The sequence below is a fragment of the Linepithema humile genome, chromosome 1 (assembly GCF_040581485.1).
Source record: "Linepithema humile isolate Giens D197 chromosome 1, Lhum_UNIL_v1.0, whole genome shotgun sequence".
NCBI lineage: Eukaryota > Metazoa > Arthropoda > Insecta > Hymenoptera > Formicidae > Linepithema > Linepithema humile.
This window is the reverse complement of record NC_090128.1, coordinates 41713303-41741007: the sequence shown is the minus strand read 5'-3', so window position 1 is coordinate 41741007 and position 27705 is coordinate 41713303. Positions and strand designations below refer to the sequence as shown.

At 31.5% G+C, this 27705-nt stretch overlaps 8 protein-coding genes across 16 annotated transcripts; 5 read left to right on the top strand and 3 right to left on the bottom strand.

Moving 5' to 3' along the window:
- The first annotated feature begins 451 nt into the window (after nt 1-451).
- On the top strand, nt 452-4874 carry LOC105679274 (fatty acid synthase-like). The gene is made up of 9 exons (XM_067351563.1): nt 452-548; nt 1269-1747; nt 2170-2427; nt 2588-2839; nt 2924-3026; nt 3349-3808; nt 4060-4294; nt 4413-4742; nt 4823-4874. Exons 2-5 carry the CDS (start codon nt 1322-1324, stop codon nt 3023-3025), a joined length of 1038 nt encoding a protein of 345 aa, XP_067207664.1. The 5' UTR covers nt 452-548; nt 1269-1321; the 3' UTR covers nt 3026; nt 3349-3808; nt 4060-4294; nt 4413-4742; nt 4823-4874.
- Nucleotides 3448-4718, top strand: LOC136997459 (putative nuclease HARBI1). The gene is made up of 3 exons (XM_067348359.1): nt 3448-3461; nt 4060-4294; nt 4413-4718. Exons 1-3 carry the CDS (start codon nt 3448-3450, stop codon nt 4716-4718), a joined length of 555 nt encoding a protein of 184 aa, XP_067204460.1.
- Nucleotides 4875-5845: 971 nt separating the features above from the next.
- Nucleotides 5846-8743, bottom strand: LOC136998636 (uncharacterized). 2 transcript variants are annotated; one of them, XM_067351670.1, is made up of 7 exons: nt 8419-8743; nt 8143-8341; nt 7859-8047; nt 7631-7748; nt 6961-7236; nt 6755-6837; nt 5846-6663 (listed from the first exon to the last, which is right to left on the bottom strand). In XM_067351670.1, exons 2-5 carry the CDS (start codon nt 8293-8295, stop codon nt 7010-7012), a joined length of 687 nt encoding a protein of 228 aa, XP_067207771.1. In that variant the 5' UTR covers nt 8296-8341; nt 8419-8743; the 3' UTR covers nt 5846-6663; nt 6755-6837; nt 6961-7009. The 2 variants fall into 2 exon arrangements, with proteins under 2 accessions (XP_067207771.1, XP_067207769.1); XM_067351668.1 differs by having other exon boundaries at nt 8423-8743.
- Nucleotides 8744-8909: 166 nt separating this feature from the next.
- Nucleotides 8910-10705, top strand: LOC136997458 (uncharacterized). The gene is made up of 5 exons (XM_067348356.1): nt 8910-9063; nt 9251-9377; nt 9844-10065; nt 10234-10435; nt 10507-10705. The coding sequence occupies exons 1-5, from the start codon at nt 9052-9054 to the stop codon at nt 10703-10705; spliced, it is 762 nt and encodes a 253-aa protein (XP_067204457.1). The 5' UTR covers nt 8910-9051.
- Nucleotides 10441-16186, bottom strand: LOC105673667 (nuclear receptor coactivator 5). Of its 6 annotated transcripts, XM_012369464.2 has the most exons (9): nt 16029-16186; nt 15730-15817; nt 15134-15369; nt 14724-15008; nt 14105-14615; nt 13848-13925; nt 13570-13769; nt 13035-13466; nt 10441-12658 (listed from the first exon to the last, which is right to left on the bottom strand). In XM_012369464.2, the coding sequence occupies exons 3-9, from the start codon at nt 15366-15368 to the stop codon at nt 12453-12455; spliced, it is 1947 nt and encodes a 648-aa protein (XP_012224887.2). In that variant the 5' UTR covers nt 15369; nt 15730-15817; nt 16029-16186; the 3' UTR covers nt 10441-12452. The 6 variants fall into 6 exon arrangements, with proteins under 6 accessions (XP_012224887.2, XP_012224883.2, XP_067207427.1 ...); XM_012369460.2 differs by having other exon boundaries at nt 14105-15008; XM_067351326.1 differs by having other exon boundaries at nt 14105-15008; nt 15730-15800; nt 16029-16182.
- A 161-nt stretch (nt 16187-16347) lies between these two features.
- Nucleotides 16348-20295, top strand: LOC136998627 (uncharacterized). Of its 3 annotated transcripts, none has more exons than XM_067351650.1 (6): nt 16348-16718; nt 16886-17051; nt 17128-17148; nt 17251-17332; nt 17455-17936; nt 18655-20295. In XM_067351650.1, exons 1-5 carry the CDS (start codon nt 16642-16644, stop codon nt 17865-17867), a joined length of 759 nt encoding a protein of 252 aa, XP_067207751.1. In that variant the 5' UTR covers nt 16348-16641; the 3' UTR covers nt 17868-17936; nt 18655-20295. The 3 variants fall into 3 exon arrangements, with proteins under 3 accessions (XP_067207751.1, XP_067207748.1, XP_067207745.1); XM_067351647.1 differs by having other exon boundaries at nt 16379-16718; nt 17128-17332; nt 18655-18841; nt 19834-20295; XM_067351644.1 differs by having other exon boundaries at nt 16379-16718; nt 17128-17332.
- A 1504-nt stretch (nt 20296-21799) lies between these two features.
- Nucleotides 21800-23770, top strand: elm (calcineurin like EF-hand protein 1 elm). The gene is made up of 4 exons (XM_012369427.2): nt 21800-22114; nt 22240-22503; nt 22660-22753; nt 22862-23770. Exons 1-4 carry the CDS (start codon nt 22048-22050, stop codon nt 23004-23006), a joined length of 570 nt encoding a protein of 189 aa, XP_012224850.1. The 5' UTR covers nt 21800-22047; the 3' UTR covers nt 23007-23770.
- A 203-nt stretch (nt 23771-23973) lies between these two features.
- blw (ATP synthase subunit alpha blw, mitochondrial) lies at nt 23974-27058 on the bottom strand. The gene is made up of 8 exons (XM_012369465.2): nt 26870-27058; nt 26366-26479; nt 25875-26224; nt 25355-25711; nt 24852-25233; nt 24641-24785; nt 24431-24548; nt 23974-24357 (listed from the first exon to the last, which is right to left on the bottom strand). The coding sequence occupies exons 1-8, from the start codon at nt 26933-26935 to the stop codon at nt 24243-24245; spliced, it is 1647 nt and encodes a 548-aa protein (XP_012224888.1). The 5' UTR covers nt 26936-27058; the 3' UTR covers nt 23974-24242.
- Between the last annotated feature and the right edge of the window lie 647 nt (nt 27059-27705).

Sequence of the window (27705 nt, the reverse complement as noted above, 5' to 3'; positions counted from 1 at the left end):
ATCATATATGGACCCGAAACGACGCTATTCCTTATTCGTTAGGGCCTCTTTCTTCCTATCTCATTTCAAGTAACCTAGTCATCTAAACCCAATCCTATTAGCTAAAAATGACGCCATCCTCCCCCACATTAAAAATTTTCTCGCAAGACTAATTCCTATTTGATCCCCGCTCCAAAAACCTAAGATTTTCCAAAGGGATTTACCCCAAAGAAAAAGTATAAAAACCCGTGTTCTGGTGGCTCCGGACACAATCACACACAGTTTTTCAAGCAGTTTGCGCAGTTATTCCGTTTAGCTCAGTTTCTCGAAACAGTTTTTCGAGTAGTTCGGGGGCGCGAATCAAAGAGTAAAATCAGTTGATACTTTGTCGCGACCATCTCGTGGTGCATCTCAAGTAGAGGGTCCATTACCTTGACGACACCATCCCGCAGTAAGGTGCCCACTCGTTTACAAAAGGGTCCGACGCCTATACAACACCTTCCCTCAACGGGGCGCCTGCTCAGAACCACCGAACATATTCAACGCGATCCGAAACTACTCTGCAACGAGTAAGTCAGTTCATTTCTCTTTATTTTATTATTTCTTCTGTCCTCCCTCCGGAAAAATAAAACACTCACACACACACACACACACACACACACACACACACACACACACACACACACACTTGTAAAGAATACATAAATAAAATTATTAACATATGCGATTAAGAATTAAGTTTTTGTATCCTAATTATAAATTCAATCAAATTAAAATGTTGTCTTTAGTAAATTAAACTTTTGTTCTTTTTCATTTAACCACACCCTCCTCGTTCGTCACCCCCTCACACCTTCCCTCTCAAATTGCGCACAAAGGTTCCGCCCCGGGTAATAGGGATTCAATTCCTTGACCCAAAAAGGGAACCACGAGCGGTTGACTTGTTGACGGAGTAAAAACGACTCTTCCAGTCGCTGACCCGTCGCAAGTCCTAAACGTGCCGCTCGGCTCGTGCGGTCAGGTCCGTTTACGTCGATCGCCGAGCCCAACGAAAAAAATTCTACATCTATCAGGACGTAACACTAAGAACGTGATCATTTTTGCGTGCATTAATTACTTCGATATCACAGCATCCCAAAAGTCATTGTTCCACGCACAAATGCGTATAGAAAACACAATGCAAACATATATATACCCATACACGCACACTTTTATGTAGAATATTTTTTTAAACTTTTTTTGTAATAATACATATAATAAGTCAAAATGTTTCTATGAATTTTATGTTATAGATATAAGAGATATTAAAGTAATTAGTCAAAGTACACCTTTGGCTGAACTTGGAATGGATTCCATGATGGCTGTGGAAATTAGACAAACTTTGGAAAGAGAATTTGATATCTTGCTCACTGCACAAGAAGTGCGAAACCTCACATTTGCAGAACTGAGTCAAATATCTAATGCAAAGTTTAATAGCAACGAGACACAAACTGAAACGGCAACTGATAAAAATAAACCCACTCTTACGAAAGAATGGAAATTGTTATTTGGTGTTTTGAGAAATCAAGATTTTATTTCAGAAATTTGTTTAAATCTTGCGACCAACACAGAGGATAACTCGACTCATGTATTTCTTCTACCAGGAATTGATGGCTGTGGAACAATATATAATCATTTAGCACCAAAAATTAAATTTTCTACAACATCTTTGCTATATTGCAATATCCGAGCTACCAGCACTATATCCGAAATGGCTGATTATCTTTTAATGGTATGCAATTTTAATTAAACAACTTTCAAAATTATATAATTACAGTTATTAATAATCTATATTGTTTTTATTCCAATATTTTATTTAATGCTTTGCTTAACTATGCGTTTAGATTTTTTAAAATTTGTATTTTTTATGTCGTATTTCCAAAATTTTTTTTGTCCTACCTTTTTGTTTTTTTATTATTAAAATTTTTCTATAGACGTGGAGACAGTTTTATTCATACATATTTATTCATAACGTTATCATTATCGAAAATTGGATTTTTACAGTGCTATCCGTGCATCATGGTGTATTCTAACAATTATTTTTATTATTATTAAAACTTATATATTGTCGTATGATTTTGGAATATAAAAGGATTTTTAGCTGATAGATGCAAAAGTTACTAACTAAATTTATTTTTATCTTTGTTTTTTCAGTGCATATCGTCACGATTAAGAGACGAAAAGAAAATCGTAATAACAGGATATTCTTTCGGTTCTATACTTGCAATTGAACTAGTAAGAAGATTGGAGACTGTAGGTACTAAAAGTCGATTAGTTCTCATCGATGGTGCTCCGGAATTTGTGAAAATGCATTGTGAACTCTATATGCCTAGCTGCATGAGCGATGTAGAACTTCAGATTAATATTATGATTAATATTATCAAGATTTATGAAACAAAAATCAGTAAAAAGGTATAACTTCATTTTTTATTTTTTTTGGACTAATTACATTAATATATTTTTGATTACGGATATTTTAAGTATGACTCATTTTTTACTGCCAGTTTTATACTGTAAATATTTCTCATTTTATAATAAGTTGATTTTAAAAGTAAGACGTATAATTTGACAGGTTTTATTGGAATTACAAAAATGTGAAACTTGGGAAGAAAGATTTGAAATTTTTGCCACATACTTTTCAAAAGAAAATTCACTTTTGTCACGCCTAAATTTGCAAACACTGTATACAACAATTTATAAACATATACTGACTATTCGACAATATGATTCTTCTACATTACCGCGCATTAAATCACCCATAACGTTGTTAAAACCTACATTGTCATATGCACCTGAACTCGAAGAGGATTATGGCTTGTATAAGGTATTTTGACAACATTTTATCAGTATTAATTATTTAATATATCAAATTTTACATTATTTTTTGATAAATTTTATAACGTTTAAGATAACTGAAAACAAGGTAGTAGTACATTACATCGAGTGTAATCACGTAACGATCTTAGCAAACAAGAAAGTGGCGGCTGTAATTAATGAAGAAGCGTTTTGATGTAAGTAATTTTATTATTGATGTTAATTAGAACTATAAAATCTTCTTATTTAAAATAATTGTTGTCACTGTTTCTGATGTCACATGCATTACTATGATTAATTTCGTAACTATGTAAAAATTTTTATTTAATTTTTTTATTTTATATGCTATAGATTGCACATTAAACAATTATTATAAAATATCAATTAAAATATTTTGTTATTTTGATAAATATATGCTTGTGAAATTTTATGTATTATATTAGTTCTATTTATTATTATTAGTACATTTGCATAAAATATACCATTGCCATATCCCTACTTAAACCTATTATATTTCAGAATGTGGCTAACGCAACCGTACACAGTAAGAAATAAAATGTTAATGCTTAATTAAATGCTCGAGCATTCCCTCTCACTTTCAAAAAGTGGTCGCTCAAGATGGCTGCCATGACGTACCGTCCGCGGATTTACCTAGTCCTGTGCCGGGATTCTGTAACTCTTTAACGACAAAAATCGTTATCGTTAACTATCGATATCGATGATAATCGCAAAAGGTTATTCTGTAACTAGTGGGTATCGACAATTCTCGATATTTGAATCGTTAAATTCCGAAAAGTATCGAAGCCGTGTCAATGTGATTTGATGTGATTGCGATCGATGCCGGAGGTCTCGCTAAGCCATTAACGATAGTTGATGTGAGTCGGTGATACGTTAGTGTGGAATGCATACATATATATGTAATACATGTGACAATAAAATGTTAGAAGTTATTGATAAAAACAGCTAATACGGATTGAAAGTAAGTGTAAATACTTCCATTCTTTAAGCCTTGAACTTTTATCTTTCATATATATACAGGGTGTTTCATTTTTGTTTAAAAGTAAAGATTTAAGTGACATATACAATATTCAGTTTTCAAAGTGAATAAAACAATAAAAAAAAACATAATCTCAATCTTAGATAAACAATGTAAAATAAAAATAGTATTGTAGTCGATTTAAACTGTTAATAGTTTCTCTGATAAAACAATTTTATAATTTTTTATTTTAGGATGGCTCTCGGCTATCTTACTTTAAATTTAATAATGATGGAAGATCATGTCCAACACCTTGAACGAAGAGTAGAGAGACAATTGTTGCGAACAACAGAAAATCCATTTGATTTGACAAATAATGAATTTAGGGAGTTGTACCGCTTAACACCGGACTTAATTTTTGATCTTGTCGATGCATTAGAACCTCGATTACAGCGGACAAGGATCACTGGTTTGGCTGTAGAAAAACAAGTAATACAAATTACAATTTGTAACTGTATATACAATATTTTTGTTTTATTACATTTATTATACTTATCTTTTTCTTTATTTGAGTTCATGATATTCATATATATTTTATATGTTATAGGTATTATCGGCAGTAAGATTTTATGCAACTGGCTGCTTTCAACGTCCAGTAGGTGAACAGTGGGGCATTTCGATGAGCCAGACATCGATTAACAGATGTATACACAAAGTAACAGATGCGATCAATGAATTAATATTTAGACAATGGGTACAATTTCCAATGACTCCAGGAGCCAGGCAATTAGCAAGAATGAAATTTCAAAATGCACGTCAACCGTTTAAAGGAGCTATCGGAGCGATTGACTGTACTTACATAGCGATCCTTGCTCCCAAAGAGCATGAAGAAGCCTACATTAATCATCATTGATATCATTCATTGAATGTGCAAATGGTAAATATTTAAATCATTGATTCATACAAAACGTGTTTTATATATTTCAATTAATGACATTCAATAACTTAATCTATTAGATATGTGACCCTAATTTAAAAATACTCAACGTTAATGCAAGATACCCTGGAGCACGACACGATGCATATATATGGAATGCTTCTGCTGCGCGACGAGTTATGGAACGCGCGTACAATCGTGGTGAACGACAAACATATCTTATTGGTATATAATCTTAACTTTTTATTAAAGATGTTTGTTGTACAAAGTTTTTATTTTGTCGATTTATTGTCGACATAATACTTTATACTCTACTGTTTATTCTAATGCATAAATTTTATGTTGTGTTGAATTTAAAATGTATTAAAAAATTTTTAACGGAGCTGAAATAAATCTAGAATATTTTATTTATACAGGTGATTCAGGTTATCCGTTAGAACCGTGGCTATTAACTCTTTTGCCACGAGAGCCGGAAGGAACTCCACGTTTTGCATATAACGAAGCATTATGTAGCGCAAGAAATTGTATTGAACGTCTCTTTGGTGTTTTGAAGTCTACCTGGAGATGTCTGTCTCGCCACAGAGTTTTGCAATATGAGCCTGGCTTTGCTGGAAGAATTATCAACGTTTGCGCAGTCCTCCATAATATGCGGAATTATTACGGCATATTTAATGATGATCTATTAGATGAGTATAATGATAACGAACATATATATGAAAATTGTAATAATGCTCATGATATAAATTTGGATAATAATATTCGTGGACCTCTTGCTATTGCACGTCGCATTCAAGATCGTTTAATAGCAGAAAGATTTACTAGATAAAATTGCACAATGTATAATGTATAATATATGTATAATATAAGTATAATGTAAATTTAAAATAAAAGACTGAAATTTTTTAAAACTTGAGTTAGCATACTATAATAAAAATGTTTATAACTAGTTAAAATATAGCAAATTGTATTCAATCGTGAATGATTTATAAAAAAAAATAAGAAAAAAATATAAATATTTTTTTATTATGATTATGAGTTGTTTATTTATTTCAATCCACTATAGTGTAATAAAAAGCAAATAAAATTAACAAATTGCCAAATAATTTTACTCAATTAAAAAATATTATTAGCATATAATCGACAATAACATACATGTATACACAGGTTTGAATATAAAAATTAAAATACACAAATCTGTTACAAAAAATACATTACTATGTTATACATTTCTTTCATATCATATTCATAATATTATATCTTTGATAATATCACATCTTTAGTATGCTATTTTCACGTATATGTTTATAGAATTTTAAAAAAGGTACTTAACTTATCTTAAAACTTAACTTAAAATTTAATATTGCAAAACTTAACATTGCAAATGTTATAAATATTGCATAACTTTACATTGAAAATGAAATAAAAAAAATTATTGAATAAATACAGTTATTATAGATACTATAAATTAACTTATAGTTATAAAAATACAATGTATACGGTAGAGCAAATCACATTTGGCAGAATGGTATTCACAGTCTTCAATTCTCTAGGAACTGGTCTCCAAAAAAATATTATATATTAAAATTTTATAATATGAAAACTAACATAACTTAAATGGCAATACTATTAATTATATTAAATAATTTGCTGTAATAGAGAGATCACACCTCCTATTCCATAATTTATAACGATATCATTATATAAGCTCCATATATCACAAAAGTTATTCGTTCAGATAAGTAGGCGACAGATTTTCCAAGATTGTTGTAAGTTTCTCGAAAACCCGTATTCGTTCACTATCATTAACAGCTTGTACAGCAGCAGTATCTGCCAACTTTTGTATAGCATGTGCAATTTCAGTCATTGCAAGTGCACTCATTTTAGATGCCTCTGCTTGCACTTTGGCAGATTTAGCATGCATCTGCAAACATTTCAATATATTTCATAAATTTTTACATAATTTGTTTTAAAAAAAATCACACATTTTACGCTAATTGAAAATTTTGTCTTACAAATTCAGCAACAGCCTGCTTCTGAGCAATTGATTGGAAGTGCTCCTTTGATGAATACAATGCTGACGGTGTAACTCGATTAGCTATAAAATTAAGAGATGTAAAACATATTTATAAATTTTATGTACTGTTATTAAAATTATAAATAAATGTCAAAAAATAAAAAAATTAAAAAAAATTATAATCTAAATAGATTTTAATGTTACCTCTATTTGAAGAAATGGGCAAATTAATATTTTGTGAAGAACTATTTGACTATTTTGCTTTTGATGTTGGAAGATACGGGGTATTTCTATTTGTCTTAAGAGATGTAACAGTTTTTGAAGCCTTTCTTGATTCGTAATTAGCGAGGTTTTGATTGTTTTGGTTCTGAATGTGAGTATCAGAATTTTTAATTTCATTATGTCCTGATAAAAAATTGTTATCAAATGAATAATCATCATCGAGAATTAAGTCCTTGTCATTATTATTCAAGGAATTAGCTGCAAAAGAAAGAACAATTTCCAAATATTTCATATTTTAATATGTTAGTTCGAAAATAATCTGCATCAACAGTAATTATGTATTATATAGTTTAAAAAACAACTTAAGCAATTAGAAATCAAATAATTTAATAATTTTGAAATTTAATAATAATAAAATATTTAAAAATTATGACAATATGTTTTTATTCACTTAGTTATTACTTTATATACTCTTTAGTTATTATTATTTTACTGCACATATATTACGTATCATTATACAATTACTCATTATATAATTATTGTTAATTTTATTAAAATTTATTTATTGCTATTATAAAAAAAACCGAAAAAATTTGTACAAATTTCATAGAACATATTAACATATTTTAAAAACAAAAATTAGGTTTCTTACCATTTACATATTGCGAGTCTTGAGAAATTTCGTGTGGAATATTTGTACAAACGCTTATCACTTGTGGAATTTCCGACAAAACTGAATTATTTCCATGTTCAAGTTCTTCCAGCAAATTCTATATACATAGACAAATAAGTATTATATATTTAAAAACAATTACTACTTTTATTAAATATAACATATTGCTGTATACATAACATGATTTTAAAAGTTTATAAAAATTACCTCCTCATCAGGGATACTATCTGCACAATATTTACTTCCTTCAACATATTCGGCTCCTATTATTCCAATTATACGTTGCTCAAATTCTGTCAATTCAGGTTGCGCGATAGCTTTATTCCCTGTTAATCTCTTCGCCTTTCGCAATTCTTTTACTTTTAGAGAAGTGCGACTTTTTAAGTCTCTCCAAACCTTAACCATATATGTAAATAAACCAACATATTAATACAGAACTTGTAAGATTTTGTATTTATACTAAATATATATATGCATATAATTTTTCATACAACTTGCCATTGTTCAACTGTTTTTGTCGCTCCTTGAAAGGAATTCAATTCGTTTGCTAATTCTGTCCATTTTTCTTGAGCTTCTTCTTTTCCATGTAGAGCGTGAAACTTTCCTTCCGCAAGACCCTTGTTTAAATAAAAATAATCAACCATTTTTGTTAACTGTAACTGTGATGCTCTTGCAGTTCTTGTTTTTTTGCTGTAAAATAAAAATTAATTATGTTTTATTATATATATATATATATATATATATATATTTCATATTATAATACATACTTACTTATATATGACTTGTGACATTTTCCAATTATTTTATAATTATTATTATTTCTAATGTGTTTAATTCTGTGACTAATTGTTTGACTGTCAAAATGTATTGAAAATCATAGACTAATTTTAATGAAGTCTATCCACAAGATCTAGTTTTGTGTATACGTGTTCTTAAATTCTCTCAAAAGTTACTAGATTTTAACTGCTTAAAGTCTGGCAACGTTGCACATCTATCGAATTATTTCGATACATTTGTAACGATTTTTGCATCGATTACAATCGTTAAGGCCATGTTACAGAATCACCCACAATGATGGTCGTCGGTCGCGCAAGCGACAATTGTCGTCAGTTAACGATAACGATTTTTGTCGTTAAAGAGTTAGGGTGCATCCCGACGAAGGAAGAAATAGCGGAACGGAACAGTAGCGGAAAAGAAACTAGATGGAAAGTAGCCAATCAGAATGATTCCGTTTCAATTCCGTTCCGCTTTTTAACCACTGGGTTCCCCATGGCACGGAACTGTTACGGAACGGAAAAATTTCTAACCTATCGACATGAAAAATTCGCGAAGTGTCCGTTTGTTTATTCGTTTTGCAACGTACGTGCATTTTGGAAGCTGTTGGAAGGAAATAAAAAGCAATGTCGTCATCGGTACGTTATTATTGTATAAAAATAAAATATATATATTAAAACACTATGTGTGTGTGTGTATGTTTTCACATAAATTCAATTATTTAACATGAAACTCATAAAATAGATTAGGTTAAGTTGTTCTTATAATATATAATAGAAATTTAAAAAACAGATACAATTGTATGTAATATATTTTATTGATTAGGAGAAATTCAAATGTGGATATTGTGGCTGGATTATTTGGCGTGATAAAAGTGGACAGATTTCACATGGTTGCTTTGGAAAGTGTAAAGAATTATTAATGGATAAGGATAAAAATCTTTTTAGAAATGGTACACCAGGTCACACAAATGCCTTAACATATGAAGTTGCACGGGTGTCAAGGCATATCGAGTCGGCGTGTTCCGACTCTACATATTTTTACATCATGACTGGTTATGAACATAACGGCAATGCTGTTTTGGCTATTTCAAAGCAACTGGAGCAATTGATTGATATTATAAATATTAACCTTTATTTGTCAATTGCTCCAGTTGCTTTGAAACAGTCAAAACAGCTTTGCTGCTGTGTTCATAACCATAGTCATGATGTAAAAATATGTAGAGTCGGAACACGCCGACTCGATATGCCTTGACACCCGTGCAACTTCATATGTCAAGGCATTTGTGTGACCTGGTGTACGTATATTTGTGTCTACAAAAGAGGCAATATATTCAACAAACTATTATTTATTTTTTAAGAACTGTCATTCATTTAATTAATTAAGAACTGTCATTAATTTAATTAATTGGCATGTAGAGAATGAGACTGGTGGAAATAGCACTATTGAAGAAAGTACCTACGAGAAAGAAAATATTGATGAAAATCTTGAGGAACACATTGATATCGATAAACTAGATGAAGATTTAATAAGTGCAGTAAAAGAAAGACCAGCATTATATGATTTTCGCATACCGGTGAAAGAGCGAGGAAGGAAACAAAAAGACAGCTTATGGCAAGAAGTCAGCGTACGTTTGAAAGGTAGTATTTATATTTATTTATTTATATATTTATTTATATTTATTTACTTATATATATATTTATTTGCAAGGTTTTCTGTATATAAGCAAACACACACGCACACATATGTATATATAAAACAAGTATTACACATTTAAATATATTTTTTAATTACATTATGTGTTGTAGGTTTATATACCGCTACTGAAGCGGAAAAACGATGGACCTATTTAAAAGATTGTTATAGGAAAGCAAGAAATATATTTAAAAAAAAACAAAGTATTGTGCAAAAAAGTGGTGCGGCTGGTATATCAAAAAAATATGAAATGAAACCGTCCTTTCGTCACTACAATGTAATGAATTTTTTAAATGATATGTTGGAATATCGACAGTAAGTTCAAGAATAGTGGTAGTTTTATTGATAATAATTATATAGTAATAACATCCTAACATTTATTTCAGAACCGTAACGTCTTTAAGATCAATGTGTGAAGAGCAAGCTTCAAGTTGCAACAGCATTCCTTCCACATCAACAAGCAGCGTGGATGATGTTCTGACTCCTATCACTGATGATAATACTTCCACATCACTGTCTCCAGTCTTACCGAAATCACGAAGTATGAATGTTTATTATACGCAACTTACATTAGCGAATGAATAATAATTAATTTATATATTTTTTTGTTGCAGAAAAAAAGAGGATTGATTTAGACGAATACGAAAAAACTCATGAAGATGAGTATGAGAATATATCAGAGTCTTCAATCTTTACAAATGTTTTGCCAGTAAAAAATTTCAAATATTCTGAAAAAAGAATAAGATGTATAAGAAAAGTATTATTAAATAAAATAAATGAATGGAAAAGAACACAATTAAGTTGGCACAAAAAAATGCGAAGAATACAATTAGTTAAAACTTTTTTACTTTTTATTTCCTTCCAACAGCTTCCAAAATGCACGTACGTTGCAAAACGAATAAACAAACGGACACTTCGCGAATTTTTCATGTCGATAGGTTAGAAATTTTTCCGTTCCGTAACAGTTCCGTGCCATGGGGAACCCAGTGGTTAAAAAGCGGAACGGAATTGAAACGGAATCATTCTGATTGGCTACTTTCCATCTAGTTTCTTTTCCGCTACTGTTCCGTTCCGCTATTTCTTCCTTCGTCGGGATGCACCCTAACTTCACGGTTGAGAGTCGCGCATGTGCAATATGTGCGCTACTGATTAGTAATTTAAAAAAGATAAAAAATTTAAAAAATTTGAAAGATAAATTTGCTTTGTATATTTAAAAAAAAATATAATCTCTTTAGAGAATTTCTGAGAAATCATTTCCTATTTACTAAATTAAAAAATTCTCGATTAGAAGAAAATGTAAAGCAATACACGACCGTTTGGAAGCAAACAAACATGTAATAATCTGCTACTATTTATAGTTGCTTACAAAGTATAAAAAAACCCCTTAATACTTGTAATAACTTTCATTTTGTCATCTAAGCTTTGCACTGCTTTATTGATTGTTACTGCTGTAATTGTTTTCAATTTTCTTTTAATTTTTTTGTTCTCTGAACATGTAATAAATAAGTAATAAATAAGAGAGCAATGATTTAAATTAATTCATTTCCCTATTATAATGAACCAAAGTTTAGGCTTTAAACCTTCCTACCTTTCTCAATCACTAATTTTGTATAATATAAATGATATATAACATTTAATATAATAACAACTAGAAAGAAATACATCTCTCATGACATTCATTTATAATATTTGTTTTCTTTAAGTTATAATTTTTAATATTGCAATAAAAAAATAATTGTCGAGACAATGTCAAAATATTCTGCATAGGGACATATAGACAAAAAATTTCATACATTAGAAAGAGTATATTCTTGATTATATCGCATATTTATGTACTTTTTAAAACAATAAGTAAAAATTAATTTCTACATGAAAGCGTAATTGCGAAAAACAAGTCATTTTTATTTTGTGTATGAACATTTTGTGTATAGTATATAGTATATATTCTAACATTTGTCCTATGTAGAATATATACGAAATATAATATCTCTAACAAACAACATGCAGTATATTAAAGCATATTCAGTAAACATATAGTCACTACTTTTAGAATGAAATATATTATCAATGATACCAGATAAGCAGTAACAGTAATCACATGAATTATAGTTGCTGTGCTTTTAAAGTTATAAATCTCTTATGTTAATTCAGTATTTTATGATTAATATACAATGTACTAAAATATTATTTATTATGTATGTCTCGCAATGCTGTTTCTATGTCCTTTTTTTGTTTATAGCATCTGTGAGATTGTGTAATTGTCGAATAAAATCAAGAAAGTATAAAGTATATCTTAAAAATTACATGATTACATCGATGAAACTTATCGCAATTAAAATCTGCCGATATTCGAAAAAGCGGCAAACAACGGCGCTCCAGCTATCGTTGCAGGTGGCGGTTGTTGATCACCGATATTTTTCAATAAATTTCCTTGCAATAAACTGTCAAGAGCTTTCTGAACCGTGGGATCGTTTAAAAGTGGCGATGGCGAAACTCCTGTAGAAGTGGTTGTCGTGGATGATGTGGCAGTGTTTGATGCTATTCACATAACACGATAAATGTTTATGCAATTTGTAATTTTGACTGCCGTAATAAATTTTCAAGAGCATATTTTACTTAAATATTGTTATATTTCAAGATTAAGTTTTTTACTTGCAAATGTTTTAGTTAAAAATCTAGCTTTTAAAATATCTTGTATATGAATGCTATAAATATTAATATTGAAGTCAGCAACATGTACTTCTGATTCAAATCTTGTCAATATAAGTATTCATATCAGACTTTGTATTGAAAATTGAGATTGCATGATACTTAATTAAAAACAGAAATCTCTGTTCTCTTTGTCACGATTTTCATTTTTAATATCCGATATGGATTTAATTCAACAAATCATAATTTTTATCATAATTTTTACCTGTTCCCCAATTAGCTGGAGGTACCGGGGTCGGTGCTAAAGTCGGTGGTGGTACTGGGCTGGGTTCCACTGTTGTCGATGTGCTTGTTTTACTATTATTCAAGATATTCAATATTCTTGTTTGTAATTCGGCCTGTTTTGGATCGTTGACTGGAGTGAGTGGCGTTGTCACTGGCAAATCCTTCACATCGCCCAATTCAACTTGTACTTGCTCTTCGCGTTTCATATCAAGATACTTTATGACGCGATCATATTGTAGAACTGTGAGCTGATGATTGTCAGCCAACATATTTAGAAGAACTTGTATAGCATCCGGATGACGTTCATTTGCAAGAGGTGTGTTCAAAGGAACTGAGCGACCTCCGGCTTTGTAATTTGTAAAATCTCGTGATATCAGATTTATAGCATCCTCAACGGGCATATTTCTATGTTCTACAATATAACAATGTTGATTAATGTCATGTGTTGCGCAATCACATTTAAATACAAGAATATTAGTTGTAAAAACTGTTATCTTTTATATATACATATATACCTTGTGGTAAACCATGTAAAATATTCAATGTCAAGGAATGGTGTTCATGGTTAATAGGTGTAACGACTACAGCGTACAAGCATCCACGACTTGCGATATTCCCCAAAACACGACTTAAAGGAACGTCTTCATTTGGAAATAGCAAATCTACCATTAGACCCACTTGCTTCAATCGTAATTCAATATCTTCTGCATATTTCCTGTTTAATAAATTAATACGTGTCATTTATAACACAAAAATCTAACTTTATATGTAATTATAAGAATTGGCATCTTACGTCAACGCTTTATTAACAACAATAATTTCACAATCATTCTTCTCGGCAGCGAGATAGTCAGATGAATTACTTGTGTTTCTGTAAAACAGACATATATTTCATTATTTATATTCACACATGCAAATATTTGTTTTTATCATATTATTCAATTGATAAACTGATAATTGCATCTCGATAAAATTTTATCTACTACATAAGCAAATAAGCGCATAATTATTAAAATTTTTAATTATTATATAAGTGATTATATATTTTACCCAAAGGTTGTGTTTGTGTCTCTAGTACCAGAAGCCTTAAAATCATCATAACGATTCCCACTGTCGCTAAATGAATCTCGAGCAAAATTGTTGCCGCGTAGTCTATCTCCTTGTTTGTGATCCCATTCTCTATTTGTTTTGTCTTCTATTCTATTACCTCGATTAATTGGACTTCGATCTCTGAAATTGTTCGCATTTGAATTGTTTTGGTTGTTCTTGTTTCTGTTCTTTCCGCCTCTCGATCCTCGTGTTCTGTGGCCGCCGCCGCTGCCACCACCAACAGCATTATTTCCACTTCCTCCTCCTCCTCCTCCTCCTGTGGCAATTGCTCCAGCTCCAGAACCAGCATTTTGGTTTTGGTTATTACCCTGATTAGTTTGATTTCGATTTTGATTTCCTCCAGGCCTATTCTGATTTCCCATCTGGTTGTTATTTCCAAACTGATTGTTAGTCCCTCTATTTTGATTCCCGTGACCGATAGCAAACTGATCATTTCCACGATTTGGATTACCTAGATTAAATTGATTGTTTCCACGATTCTGATTATTGAAATGATCATTCCCATTATTATTATTGTTATTAATATGTTTTCCATTAAATTGATCATTATCACACACACCACTTCCAATTTGATTTCCATCATCAAAGTGGGTACTTCCGCTTCTATTCGGAGCATTCAAGTCTTTTTGGTTGTTACCAAAAGTACCATCATTTCCAAAATTCTGATTTGTATTAAAATTTGTATTTCCACCTGCATAATTTGATTTATTACCACCAAATGATTCATTTGAATTACTGAACTGATTGTTCATCAAATTAAATTGGTTATTTGCTCCACCCATTTGCTTTGCATTTCCTGGATTTCCACCACTAGATTGATTATCCTTTTTCGCTGGTCTGACATCTGTAACAGAAAAATATAAAATGTATCAATATATTAATATTTACATATTTGAAAAAAAACTAAATCATCCTTATATTTATATATTTTATTTATACTTAATATATTTTTTCTTTCAAAGTATATACCTATACGTCTGCCTTTAAACATCGCCCCATCTTCATTCTGAATAGCTTTTTGAGCGGATTGCTCATCTTCAAATTGTACAAATCCAAAACCTCTATTTATTATCGATGCTATAACATTGCCATATTTGGCAAAATGCTCTTCTAATTCCAGTTTTGTGACATCATCAGTTTGCAAATGTCCCACAAATATACGGCTAGATGCAGTAGCAGGATCTTTCAGAAGTCTGGCACTCATCCTAATTTTATAATACAAAAGGAAACTTTTTTTAGAAGTTATTAAAGATAATAATGTGTTATTGATAAAAAGCTCTTCGTCAATTTTGTTAAAAAGTTTATAACTTATAAGTTTAACTTATGTTATTTACATTAAAATAGAATTTCTATTTATGTTAATATTTTTTTGTTTTTGTCTAACAGACAAAAAAATGCAATTTTACAAACATGTATATATATGATATTTCACACTATATATATATATATAACATGTGTCACAAGTTTTATTGTTTGTTAAAGCCTAAAGCAGTAAATGATTGAAATTACCACTGCATCGATATTTTAAAAGTTTTAGTTATTACAAAATAATTAGATATTCTTACCTTTTAATTGTGTCAGCCACGGTGACGGTAATCTAACATAACCTAATAATACACTTCTTAAATTCCAGTAGCTTTAACACAATAAATTCTGCAATTTTATAAAAACTAGTGAAAAGTGCTTTTTCCGTATGAGTTCTAACGATAAGCTATCAAAATAGTCTTTTGACATATATCAAAATACATTAAATTCTAATGCATCTGTATCAAACTGATGTCTCTGTGTTAATTGTGAATACTCAGTAAATTAATAAAGAAAAAACCTACAAAAAGAGATGATGTGTTCTATTGTTAAAACTTACTTCAAATGGTTTTTTTACAAAACTTAATATCACCACAAGAATCTTCGTCAACCACTGTTTGTGTATTTTGTAAAATCGTTTGTCGATTTACAACAGAGCCATCTTGCCGAACATACATATGTAACACAGACTTAGGAATATAGGGACAGAGCACAAAAGTTGCGGGGTGTTGGGAAAGACGAAAGGGAAATGATTAGTAACAACGCCACCTACTGTGTACCGTATTTTTTCTGTAACTACATTTTCACGCGCTAACCTAGGCTGTGTTCCGAAATTCCCTGCCAGTACTGAAAATCTACAGTTTACGTTACGTATATTGTAGATTTTTAGTACTGGCAGTGAATTTTAGAACGCAGCCCTAGCCTCGACATATTTATGTACATTGGGCTTGTTCGTTTTAGCTACACTGGGGCTGCTCTGGGTCTGCTCTACACAGGATAATACAGGACAGATAAATAGTTTGTCCTGTATTATCTTATTTAGAGCAGACCCAGAGCTGCCCCAGTGCAGCTAAAACGAACAAGCCCATTGTTACGTTATATTGTGAACGATAACATCAGCGAAAAACGAAATTTTCAGTTTTTTGGAAATAACTATATATTGTGCAAGCACAATGGTAAAATGTGCAATAAAAAACTATTCCAACAAATCAGGAAGAAAAGCATGTAGCAATAAGGTAACATTTCATAGGTGAGTAAAAAATGTAGAAAAATAAATAATAGGTACCTTTCTTATAAATTAAAAATCAGTTAACAATAAAAAAAATAAAATATAATAATTGTGTTTTATACTCTTCAGTTATATTTTCCAAATTTTTGTAAACACTCAACTTTATTTTTTATATGCATGTATTTTAGATTTCCAAAATGTGAAGCCACGCGGAAAATATGGCTCACTAATATTGGATTAACCGAAGCAATGTTATCAAGTATACCAGTTTTATGTTCAGAATATTTTGAAAAAGAAGCGTTTGACAGAAGATCGGTAAATAGAGTTCACCTTAAACCAAACAGTATTCCATTTGTAAGTATACAATTGAGGCGTTATACCGAACAATGCTGTTCAGTTTATTATTGCAAATCAAATAATTCATTTACAGCCACATACTACTTTAATGGAAGTAAGTGATAACAATAATGAGACTGAAATCGAAATCGAAAATGCATCCAAAGAGTTTAGTGAAGAAGTTACTGTATCTTCTAATTTATCATATCCTTATAAGGTGGACCAACAGGAAATCACAGTTAATGTCAGTGAAGAAACATTTTCACCAAAACGATGCCGATTTGATGAGGAAGAAATAAGTGAGTATATAAATAAAATGTTAAATATAAATGTCATGTTTAAGCGAGTGTAAGTTAAGTAGGAATGAGTGATGTAAAATATTGAAATATAATATAAACTAATATTGAACTTATTATTGCAGAGACTGAGTCAGATATACAACATTGTCAAACAAAATCAACATCGATATCACCTAACCGATTTAAAGTGGACAAAGCAACAGCTGTTTCGCCTAATTTTCATTTTAACTCACCACGCAAAACTACGTTGCGGGAGATGTTAAAAGAGCAGGCACAACAACATTCGAAGACAGTATCAGCATTAAAGCAAAAAGTTCAGCGACAAGAGAAAAAAATTGCTTCAATAGTAGAGATACTACATACTTTGCAAGAAAAGTATTTGGATGAACATCAAGTGGATATCTTGGGCTTGTTCGTTTTAGCTGCACTGGGGCAGCTCTGGGTCTGCTCTAAACAAGATAATACAGGACAAACTATTTATCTGTCCTGTATTATCCTGTGTAGAGCAGACCCAGAGCAGCCCCAGTGTAGCTAAAACGAACAAGCCCCTTGAAAGATATCAGTTCTTCTAATGCCCATTTCTTAAAACGAGCCATTAAAAAAGGTAAGAAAGAGACAGTTCCGCAAATTTATTCACCTGAATTGAGATTGTTTGCATTGACATTGCATTATTACTCACCTAAGGCTTATAATTATGTTCGTAACTATTTTAATTCTTGCCTACCTCATGTAAAAACACTTTCTCGATGGTACCAATGTATCGATGGCAATCCTGGTTTTTGTTTTGAAGCTTTTGAAAGTATAAGGGAACGTGCTAAAAATACTCCTTACGCTTTAATAGGCACATTAATGTTTGATGAAATGTCTATTAGACAGCATATTGAGTATGATGGGAAACAGTTTTGCGGTTATACTGATATGGGTACAAATATTGAAAGTGATAAAGAATGCCTAGCAAAAGACGCTTTGGTTTTTTTATTTGTTTGCATGAATGGTGCATGGAAAATATCTATTGGGTACTTTTTTATAAATGGTATAGCCGAGAGCACAAGCTTTTACATAAAGCATAACGCATAAGCATAAGGAAATTGATTGGTCTATATATAAGCATAAGCAAATGCATAAGGAAATGGACCAATCAATTTCCTTATGCTTATGCGTTATGCTTTATGCAAAAGTCTGTGCTCCGGCCATTACAAGCCTTAACAATGTTGCATGAAGCTTCTATAAAAGTAAAATGCTTAACATTTGATGGAGCACCTATTAATATTGCTATGGCTAAATTGTTACAGAAGAATCTACTAAATTTTGATATGTTACAGACATGGTTTTCTCATCCCGTGACCAAAGAGAAAGTGTTTATCTTTCTTGATCCTTGTCATGCAATAAAATTAATTCGTAACGCTTTTAGCGATATGAAATGGTTTTTAAATGAACGCGGGGAACACATTTCGTGGAAATTCATTCAGCTATTACACGAATTTCAAGAAAAGGAAGGATTACATTTAGGTAATAAACTTAGACAAACGCACATCAATTATCATTTACAAAAAATGAAAGTACGATTTGCTGCTCAGGTTTTCAGTAAATCTGTAGCTGATGCATTGAAAGTATGCGAAAAAGACCTACAATTACATGAATTTCAAAATTCTGCGGCAACTTCGGAATTTATAAATATTTTCAACGATCTCTTTGATATATTCAATTCAAAAAATCTTAGATCAGTCGGATTCAAAAAAGCAATTAATTTAGAAAACAGTACAGCTATTATACAAAAATTAAATGAATGGAAAGCGTACATTTTTGGTTTAAGAACCACGGATGAAAAATTGGTAGTTCAGAGTAGGCGTAAAATGGGCTTTTTAGGATTTATATTATGCATTGAAAGTTTAAAAGGTTTATTTCAGGATGTGTGCAGAGATAGTACCGAATTTAAATACATTCCGACTTATAAAATATCTCAGGACCATATCGAATTGTATTTTGGATGCATTCGTTTATGTGGAGGGAGCAATAACAACCCTACCGCTAGACAATTTAATAGCGTTTTCGAATAAACGGGGTTTGAACGATCTAGGGTTGATCAATCACTATTTTACTATAAATGCAAGTCTTTCATTGGTGGAGAGGTTGCAATGACGTCATTAACCAATCTTGGGTCGTTCAAATCTTGTATAATCGAAAACGCTATAAGAGCGCTTTCAAAAAAACTTTAATTCATTCCGAATTGAGATCAAGTAATGGAAATTGCATCGAATTAGAAAAAATCTCTATTCTACATGTAACAGTCAAAAAAAGCTCATCGCAAATCATTAATTGTTCAACTCCGACAGTAAAAATGCTGAATTATATAACCAACAAATCGACTATAATTAACGATCACAGCTATTATCCAGACATTAGAGTAGTTTCCGAATTTTCTGAGCGAATCATTGCGTACATTGTAGGATTTGTCATTAGAAAATTGAAGGCATCAATTTATTGTGAAATATGTATTGCAGCATTATACGGAGATCATGATTGTTTGCGGAACGGTTTAATTAAGCAAAAAACTCGTGGTGTATTAATATATCCATCCCAAGATACATTTAAGATTTGTCGATTGGCTGAAAATGTTATTAAACAAGCATTATATGAATCAGGAGGTAAATTTATGTTAAAACGTTTTAATGGGGATTAGCTTTTGACTGCTGTACTATTTCATATCAAAGATAATCGTACTATTTTTGATAATTTAGTACATCATTCAAATGATCAATCTCCATTTGAAAATCACAGGATACAGCTGTGCAAAGCGGTGGCCCAAAAATATATAAAAATAAGATTATTTTATGTAGGATTAAAGTCAAATGATTCAGCGAAAAGCGAAAGACACAAATTAAATAAACTTGTTCTTTTCAAAGGCATGTAAAAAATGTATTTTAAATATGACAAATTATAATAAATATCTTATAAAAAATTCATATGTATTTATTTATTGTTATTATTTTTTCGAATACTAATATTATTTCCTAAATTTCTATTTCCCTTATACAATTTCAATATTAAGAAGTATCTATCAACGTACATACACGATACAAATAAAACTGTTCAATTATATAGGCCATCGCACATAAAATGACAACTGCATATGCATAGCATAACACCGTCTTGACCAATGAGCATTCAAGTGAGTGATCTATGACGCCTTTATACTAGATGCTATACTAGATGCTTGGTTGAAACGATTTTATGCTATGCATATGCAGTTATGTCATTTTGTGTGCGATGTCCTTATCAATTTGAAGGTTGGCGGGTTTGTTAGTTTGCGTGCACAGTAGGAGGCGCTGAACTTATACTCCCCTCTTCCGTTTCCCGCAACACCAAATCGGCCTACAAACTGGCCTGGTGCTCTGTCCCTATATTCCTAAGTCCGTGATATGTAAGCACTGGTATACACTGTATATGTATGGACGAAATCAATAATGTCCTACACATAAGAAGTTGCAGCGCCCAATTCAGGATTATGTCTGATGGTTTGACCTCTTTAAGCATTTGAAATGTGTGACAATTAAATGTAAAACTATAATTGTAATAATATATTTCATATAATAAGTAAATTTAGTCAATAAAGATAGCTTTAAAATTTTTACCAATAGTCATGGTATACATAAATATCTAGATACGATGCGAACGATCCAAAGTGAAGAAAATAGACTTATCACGTATCAATGTGTTATTTAGATACGACCAATCACTAATCAATGCATTATTTAGAGGCATTGCATCTAATAGCGTTTTCGAGTAAACGGGGTTTGAACGATCTAGGGTTGATCAATCACTATTTTACTATGAATGCAAGTCTTTCATTGGTGGAGAGATTGCAATGACGTCATTAACCAATCTTGGGTCGTTCAAACCCCGTTTACTCGAAAACGCTATAAATATTTCTGCATTGTGCTCAAAGTTGTGTTTGAGTTGACATCTTAAATTGACCGCGTTCAGCAGACTCAACAGTTGTAGATTTTCCGTTGAATCTCGACTCGTGATTTGTTGGTTCTAAAAGTAAGAGCCAATCACGTTCGATTGCTACTAAGCGGTTTGTTCCGCTGAACGCAGTCATTGGGCGCGTTCAGCAGAACAAATCGCTTGGTAGCAATCGAACATGATTGGCTCTTACTTTTAGAACCAACAAATCAACGTTAAGTGTTGACTAGACGACAATTCAGCAGTTGTTCTGCTGAACGCAGCCATTGTTAGACAGATTAAACATAAGCTTAAATAACAGCTGACAGCTATACACAACATCGGACTAATCAATGGGCGCGTTCAGCAGAACAAATCGCTTAGTAGCAATCGAACGTGATTGGTTCTTACTTTCAGAACCAACTAATTAACAGTCGAGGTTCAGCGGAAAATCTACAACTGTTGAGTCTGCTGAACGCGGCCAATGAGATATCTTTAGGTTTTTCAACAATTCTTATGAACGAATACTCAGACACGATGTGTTCAAATTGAAAATATCTAGCCGGAAGTGGGAGTAAGGAATTACGCATTAATATGCAAAGTTCTTCCGATTGATCTGCTGTCCAAAGTTTCATCAGTCAATCATATGCTTTAACAACGTACATTTACCACACCTACAATTTCTGTGTCTCGTTTAATTGACTGTGTAAATAGTGCTCGCGCACAGTGTGATACAACCAACCTGCAGTTGAATTTCAGTTACTGTTAAAATGGGTAATAGATCGAGTCTTCTCCTGCGCGAAGATGAAATAGCACAGATACAAAATGCTACTGGTTGCAAGTATCCATATTGTCTATTTATTCCGTCTGAAGTGATCTTGATATATTTCACGTCAGCGATAATCTGTAAAAATAATTTTTAATGAGATGCATAATTATATTGTTCGTATTCTTTATTACAGTTACACCGAACCAAATTGAGCGATTATATAGCCGCTTTACAAGTCTAGATCGCGGAGATTGTGGAACACTAAGTCGTGAAGATTTTCTTAGAATTCCAGAATTAGCAATAAATCCACTTGGTGAAAGGATAGTGAACGCTTTCTTTGAGGAAAGCGGAAATGACAGAGTAAATTTCTTACAATTCATGCAAGTCTTGGCTCATTTTAGACCTATTAAGAAGAATAGTCCTAATCGATTGAACTCCAGACAGCAGAAGTTGAGATGTAAATATTGTTATTTATATATATATATATATATATATATATATATATATATATATATATATAGACATTTTATAGTTGTGATACAAATTGAATTTAATACTATTTGTCTTTTTTTTTACATATTAAGCATTGTTGCTAAATTAAATTCTTTTCCAGTTGCATTTAAAATGTACGACTTGGATAATGATGATTTGATATCAAAAGATGAATTGCTTGCTATCTTGCACATGATGGTTGGTGCTAATATTAGGTAAAGATTATATTTTTATTTTATAAAAACTTTTAAGATTAATCTTTGAGATGCATCATGTAAATAAAGATTTAATATAAATCTAATAATGAACACATATTGTTGCAGTGAAGAACAATTAACTAGTATTGCAGAACGAACCATATTGGAAGCAGATGAAAATGGTGACAGTATGATATCATTCGAAGAATTTTGCAAAGCATTAGAACGTACGGATGTTGAGCAAAAAATGTCCATAAGATTTCTCAGTTAAAAATTGATTGTAGCTATGTAAAATATTACATAGAATTTATAAATAGGGGTTGATATATTGTAAATTTATTGCTATTATGAGATTGTGCAAAATATATCTATCTATGTAAATAGCAAACAAAATTGTTTACAATTTTGAGATAAAAAATAGTAATTGGCGGTATAATGTACGATATTTAATACGTTTACTGTCTGTGTATTCTTATGTGGTTTAGGATAGATATAATTCAGTATATATTTAAAAGCATTCTCAAATAGTGAATGTGTTAAGTCCTTCCAAATTTTTGTGAGACTTGGGAATTGAGCAAACATAACTGAATGTACATGAATATGCATATTGAATATATGTATATAAACGATAGTAAATTAAAATATACTTAATTTCTTAAACGAGATAAAGTTGTCTAATTATCGTTTGATTAATTTTGTATGTTAAAACATAAAAAAATTCATTGCACGAGTTTCTATCGTAATAGAAAAAAGCAGAAATAATGTTATGTATTTGAAACACAAAACCGAAAACATTGTTTATTTTGTTTTACAAATTTTAATCCTCAAATTTTTTCTAAATGAAATTTGTGGAGTTAGTTTTTGCAAATTATATGATAATTTTAACAATTAGATATGATAATTAAAAAATGTCTAGTAAATGTTTATAAATTAAATATAAATTGTGTATTATATACATTAATATATACTATATTGTATGTACTATATATTGCAGAGAAAAAAAATAAAATAAAATAAAACCATATTTAAAATAAATGAGTATATTAATAAATAATAAGGGACAATTAATGAAAACAAAGTTCAAATTCTAAAAGTATGACATTAAAAAGCTTTACAAAATCAAAATATTTCACAGAAAGTAAAGTTAAAGTAAGTTAATATATTGGATTATCGTTTATCGTCTTTAAAAATCTTTTTGTAATTTTTGTTGGGAGAAAAATATATTCGTATCCAAAACATTAATATTTTTACTTTTATTAAAGATCGATATTTTCGTATCAACATATTACATATGACTATTATTTATAGGTCATACGTGTAGTTTCTGCGATAACATAAATTAATGTATAGATATTATACATAATTATATGTAATTACATTAAAATATGTAACATTAAATAATAATGCATAATATCGGTGCATTAACGTTTGTCAGCAACAGAACATCTTACATTCTCTTTAATTATCTATGTTGACTCGTATTAGAATGACGTTTGATGGTTGCGCTTTACGCTGAGAAAGATGAGAGGAAATCAGTAACTATTTTTTTCAGTTTTGCATCTGATGCTTCACTGATTATGTTTTCTTTCGCAATAGTGGCCAGAAGATCTTGTTGAGTAGACCTGGAAAAGAATAGTATTTGTAAAAATATGTGCAATTAGTTTAAACATACATTATATAAAATATATCACATACTTAATGTGTGCAAGGAATTCTTTCTCAAAGGCAGTAATTTTTGTAGGATCCATCTTGTCAAGATAACCACGTACACCACAATATATGACGGCTACCTGTTCCTCAATAGCCATAGGTACTGAAAACAAAAATATTTCAAATGTAAAAATGTGCAAATGACTAATTTGTATCACAAAAATGATTAATATTAGAATCGGATAACAATTTTACCGTATTGTCCCTGTTTGAGAAGCTCCGTTAACCTCACGCCACGGTTTAACAACTGTTGGGTTGCAGCGTCCAGATCTGAACCGAATTGAGCGAATGCCGCTACTTCACGATATTGAGCCAATTCCAATTTCATAGAACCGGCAACCTATGCAATAGAGTAGAATTTTTTTTATATATTGATCAGATATATTAAAAATTTTGCATACAGTACCTGCTTCATGGCCTTGGTTTGAGCAGCAGATCCGACACGCGATACGGATAAACCTACGTTGATAGCAGGTCGGATACCCTTATAGAACAATTCAGTTTCCAAGAAGATTTGACCATCGGTAATAGAAATCACATTCGTTGGAATATATGCAGACACATCACCGGCTTGTGTCTCAATGACAGGCAAAGCAGTCAACGATCCACCACCCAAACTTTCGTTCATCTTGGCCGCTCTCTCGAGCAGACGAGAATGGAGGTAAAATACATCGCCAGGATAAGCCTCACGACCCGGTGGTCTTCTCAGCAACAAAGACATTTGCCGATAGGCAACAGCTTGTTTAGATAAATCGTCGTAAATGATTAAAGCATGTTTTCCATTGTCTCTGTAAATAATCCATGCGTATAAATTTATAGCGATAAAATTCAATAATATTATGCACAGGTGCATTATTTTGAATTTAGAAACAGATACAAATAGTATAATATAAATGTTTACATATTAACCTGAAAAATTCTCCCATGGCGCATCCAGAGTACGGGGCCAAGTACTGAAGCGGAGCTGCATCAGAGGCGGTGGCAGATACAATGATAGTATAATTGATAGCACCGCTATCTGTCAAACGTTTTACAATTTGCGCAACAGTAGATCTCTTCTGACCAATAGCAACGTAAATGCAGTATAACTTCTTTTTCTCTTCTCCGGCATCGTTGAAACGTTTCTGGTTGATGATAGTATCAATGGCAAGCGCAGTTTTTCCGGTCTGCCTGTCTCCAATGATCAACTCACGTTGACCACGACCAATAGGCACCAAAGAATCCACAGCTTTGATTCCAGTTTGCATAGGCTCTCTGACTGATACTCTGTTATAAAAGATGAGAAACATTAAAAAAAAACTTATTTTTTTTATTTTTTAAGAAAGAGAATAATCAGAGGAAGAGAAATATCAATTAATTTTCTTATTTAAAAATAAAATGTTACTTGGAAATCTATGGTCTACAAAACATTATAATTAATATAAATTACCTGGGAATAATACCAGGAGCTTTCGTTCCAATACGGAACCTCAATTTGCTGTTCAACGGTCCCTTGCCATCAATAGGATTACCCAAGGCATCAACAACACGACCCAATAGTTCTTCGCCAACAGGGACATCCACAATGGCACCAGTACGTTTGACAATATCACCCTCCTTAATGTGTCTGTCATTACCGAATACGACAACACCTACATTGTCAGGTTCTAAATTCAATGCCATACCCTTCAAGCCTGAGCTGAATTCCACCATCTCATCGGCTTGAATGTTTTTCAGCCCGTACACGCGTGCAATACCATCTCCAATGCTGAGTACTCTGCCGGTCTCTTCAAGATTAGCCTAAGATATAAATACTTTTTGTAAGATATTTGAAAATAATCTCTTAATAAGTATATGCAACATTTTATAAAGATACAAGGTCAGAATATTTGATAAAGAATAATTCGAGTAATAATTTTATCTGTGATAAAACTGATTTACCTTTGGTGCTGATCCAAGGATACGTTCTTCCAGAATAGCAGAAATTTCTGCGGAACGGCGGCTGCAGGAGACATGATACTTGCGAGAAGCTATAACAGTTGCAGGCCAGTTAACCTACAATAGGAAAATATATCTATATGTATGACTGCCAAATAATTTATTAATCGATATAAACTGAAGATATTTGCAGACAAGGAAAGATATATCTATATATACGGTCAAATGTTCTGTTGAAACTCTTATTACATAACTTGCTGCTCTAACTTTATGTAATACACTGTATATTATTGACATCTCTAATACTATGTAAATGCTATTATCGACTTATATGTAAAAGAAAACTTGCTTCACTTTTTATTTTATATGATTTTACGATCGAAAATAACAAGTGGATAAATCGGAGTGCAGTGCGATTCTGACAAAGTGGAAAATGTCGGCACATTTGAAGGCATGTTTCATCTCACGGGCACAAGTGTTTAATGAAACACCATTTCTTCGAATTACCTGTGCTGTGGTATTTGATAGGTGTCTGACCAAGGCCGAGGCCAAACGTAAGGATAAGAGTGCCATTTTTTAACGTGTTAAAAGCCCGTCGGCCGGACCAAAAACTAACAACGACAAGAAGACCGATTGACTCAAGATACCGACCGACAGAGAGTAGGCAGAAGGGAACGTCTGGTGGTATACGTTGCTCTTCCGTCCATCCCCACCCGTAAACTCTGCCCATCATGCGCAGAAAATCGACGATCATTGATTTGTTCATGTTACCTCGTACATGACTCCCACAAAACGTACCGATTCATTTTTTTGGCATTTTATAATACAGATATTTAACTATTATATGTGTAAATGTAAAAACTATTATGTTCCATATGTATTTTAATATTAATTCCTGCACAAAGTGTACGATATTGTACAACGAAAAGTAAATTTCCTATTGGCGTCTGCGCCGTGCACGTTTATTCCGATGTAACGCGGAAAATTTGAATATATATACGCGGATCAGAAATTATATATTGATAAATAAAAAAGTTGTATATTGATATTAATACAGCAAAATTAATGTGATTATCAAGTATGCGCAGATATTAAGAATATATATATAACATATCATAATTTACTTTTTATAATTACGACAAAGAAAATATTTTTTTAAATTTACATTTACAAATTAATGTAAAATTAAATGCAAATTTTATTGAGTTTACGAGAATATGTTAGAATAGAAGAGTAATAGAGTAAAATTGTAATACAAGAATAATATACACGATTAGTCGCATCTGTTTCATTTTTTAGATTCTTCAAATTTATATCACGAGCTGATCATATAAATAAAATGC

Coding starts and splice junctions, on each gene's coding strand:
- LOC136998627 (XM_067351647.1), top strand. CDS start 16,642: ATGGTAAAATGTGCAATAAAAAACTATTCCAACAAATCAGGAAGAAAA. Junction 16,719..16,885: donor AATAAGGTAACATTTCATAG/GTGAGTAAAAAA, acceptor CATGTATTTTAG/ATTTCCAAAATGTGAAGCCA. Junction 17,333..17,454: donor ATTTGATGAGGAAGAAATAA/GTGAGTATATAA, acceptor TTATTATTGCAG/AGACTGAGTCAGATATACAA.
- blw (XM_012369465.2), bottom strand. CDS start 26,935: ATGGCACTCTTATCCTTACGTTTGGCCTCGGCCTTGGTCAGACACCTA. Junction 26,225..26,365: donor TCCTTGGATCAGCACCAAAG/GTAAATCAGTTT, acceptor TTTATATCTTAG/GCTAATCTTGAAGAGACCGG. Junction 25,712..25,874: donor GCTCCTGGTATTATTCCCAG/GTAATTTATATT, acceptor CTTTTATAACAG/AGTATCAGTCAGAGAGCCTA.
- elm (XM_012369427.2), top strand. CDS start 22,048: ATGGGTAATAGATCGAGTCTTCTCCTGCGCGAAGATGAAATAGCACAG. Junction 22,115..22,239: donor GATACAAAATGCTACTGGTT/GCAAGTATCCAT, acceptor TCTTTATTACAG/TTACACCGAACCAAATTGAG. Junction 22,504..22,659: donor CAGACAGCAGAAGTTGAGAT/GTAAATATTGTT, acceptor ATTCTTTTCCAG/TTGCATTTAAAATGTACGAC.
- LOC136998636 (XM_067351668.1), bottom strand. CDS start 8,442: ATGTCACAAGTCATATATAA. Junction 8,342..8,422: donor ATGTCACAAGTCATATATAA/GTAAGTATGTAT, acceptor TTTATTTTACAG/CAAAAAAACAAGAACTGCAA. Junction 7,749..7,858: donor ATAGTATCCCTGATGAGGAG/GTAATTTTTATA, acceptor CTATGTATATAG/AATTTGCTGGAAGAACTTGA.
- LOC105679274 (XM_067351563.1), top strand. CDS start 1,322: ATGGATTCCATGATGGCTGTGGAAATTAGACAAACTTTGGAAAGAGAA. Junction 1,748..2,169: donor TGGCTGATTATCTTTTAATG/GTATGCAATTTT, acceptor TTGTTTTTTCAG/TGCATATCGTCACGATTAAG. Junction 2,428..2,587: donor AAACAAAAATCAGTAAAAAG/GTATAACTTCAT, acceptor ATAATTTGACAG/GTTTTATTGGAATTACAAAA.
- LOC136997458 (XM_067348356.1), top strand. Junction 10,066..10,233: donor AGTCAGCGTACGTTTGAAAG/GTAGTATTTATA, acceptor TATGTGTTGTAG/GTTTATATACCGCTACTGAA. Junction 10,436..10,506: donor GATATGTTGGAATATCGACA/GTAAGTTCAAGA, acceptor CATTTATTTCAG/AACCGTAACGTCTTTAAGAT.
- LOC105673667 (XM_012369460.2), bottom strand. CDS start 15,368: ATGAGTGCCAGACTTCTGAAAGATCCTGCTACTGCATCTAGCCGTATA. Junction 13,926..14,104: donor GACACAAACACAACCTTTGG/GTAAAATATATA, acceptor TCTGTTTTACAG/AAACACAAGTAATTCATCTG. Junction 13,770..13,847: donor GTTGTTAATAAAGCGTTGAC/GTAAGATGCCAA, acceptor TTTATTAAACAG/GAAATATGCAGAAGATATTG.
- LOC136997459 (XM_067348359.1), top strand. Junction 4,295..4,412: donor GTTTGGCTGTAGAAAAACAA/GTAATACAAATT, acceptor TATATGTTATAG/GTATTATCGGCAGTAAGATT.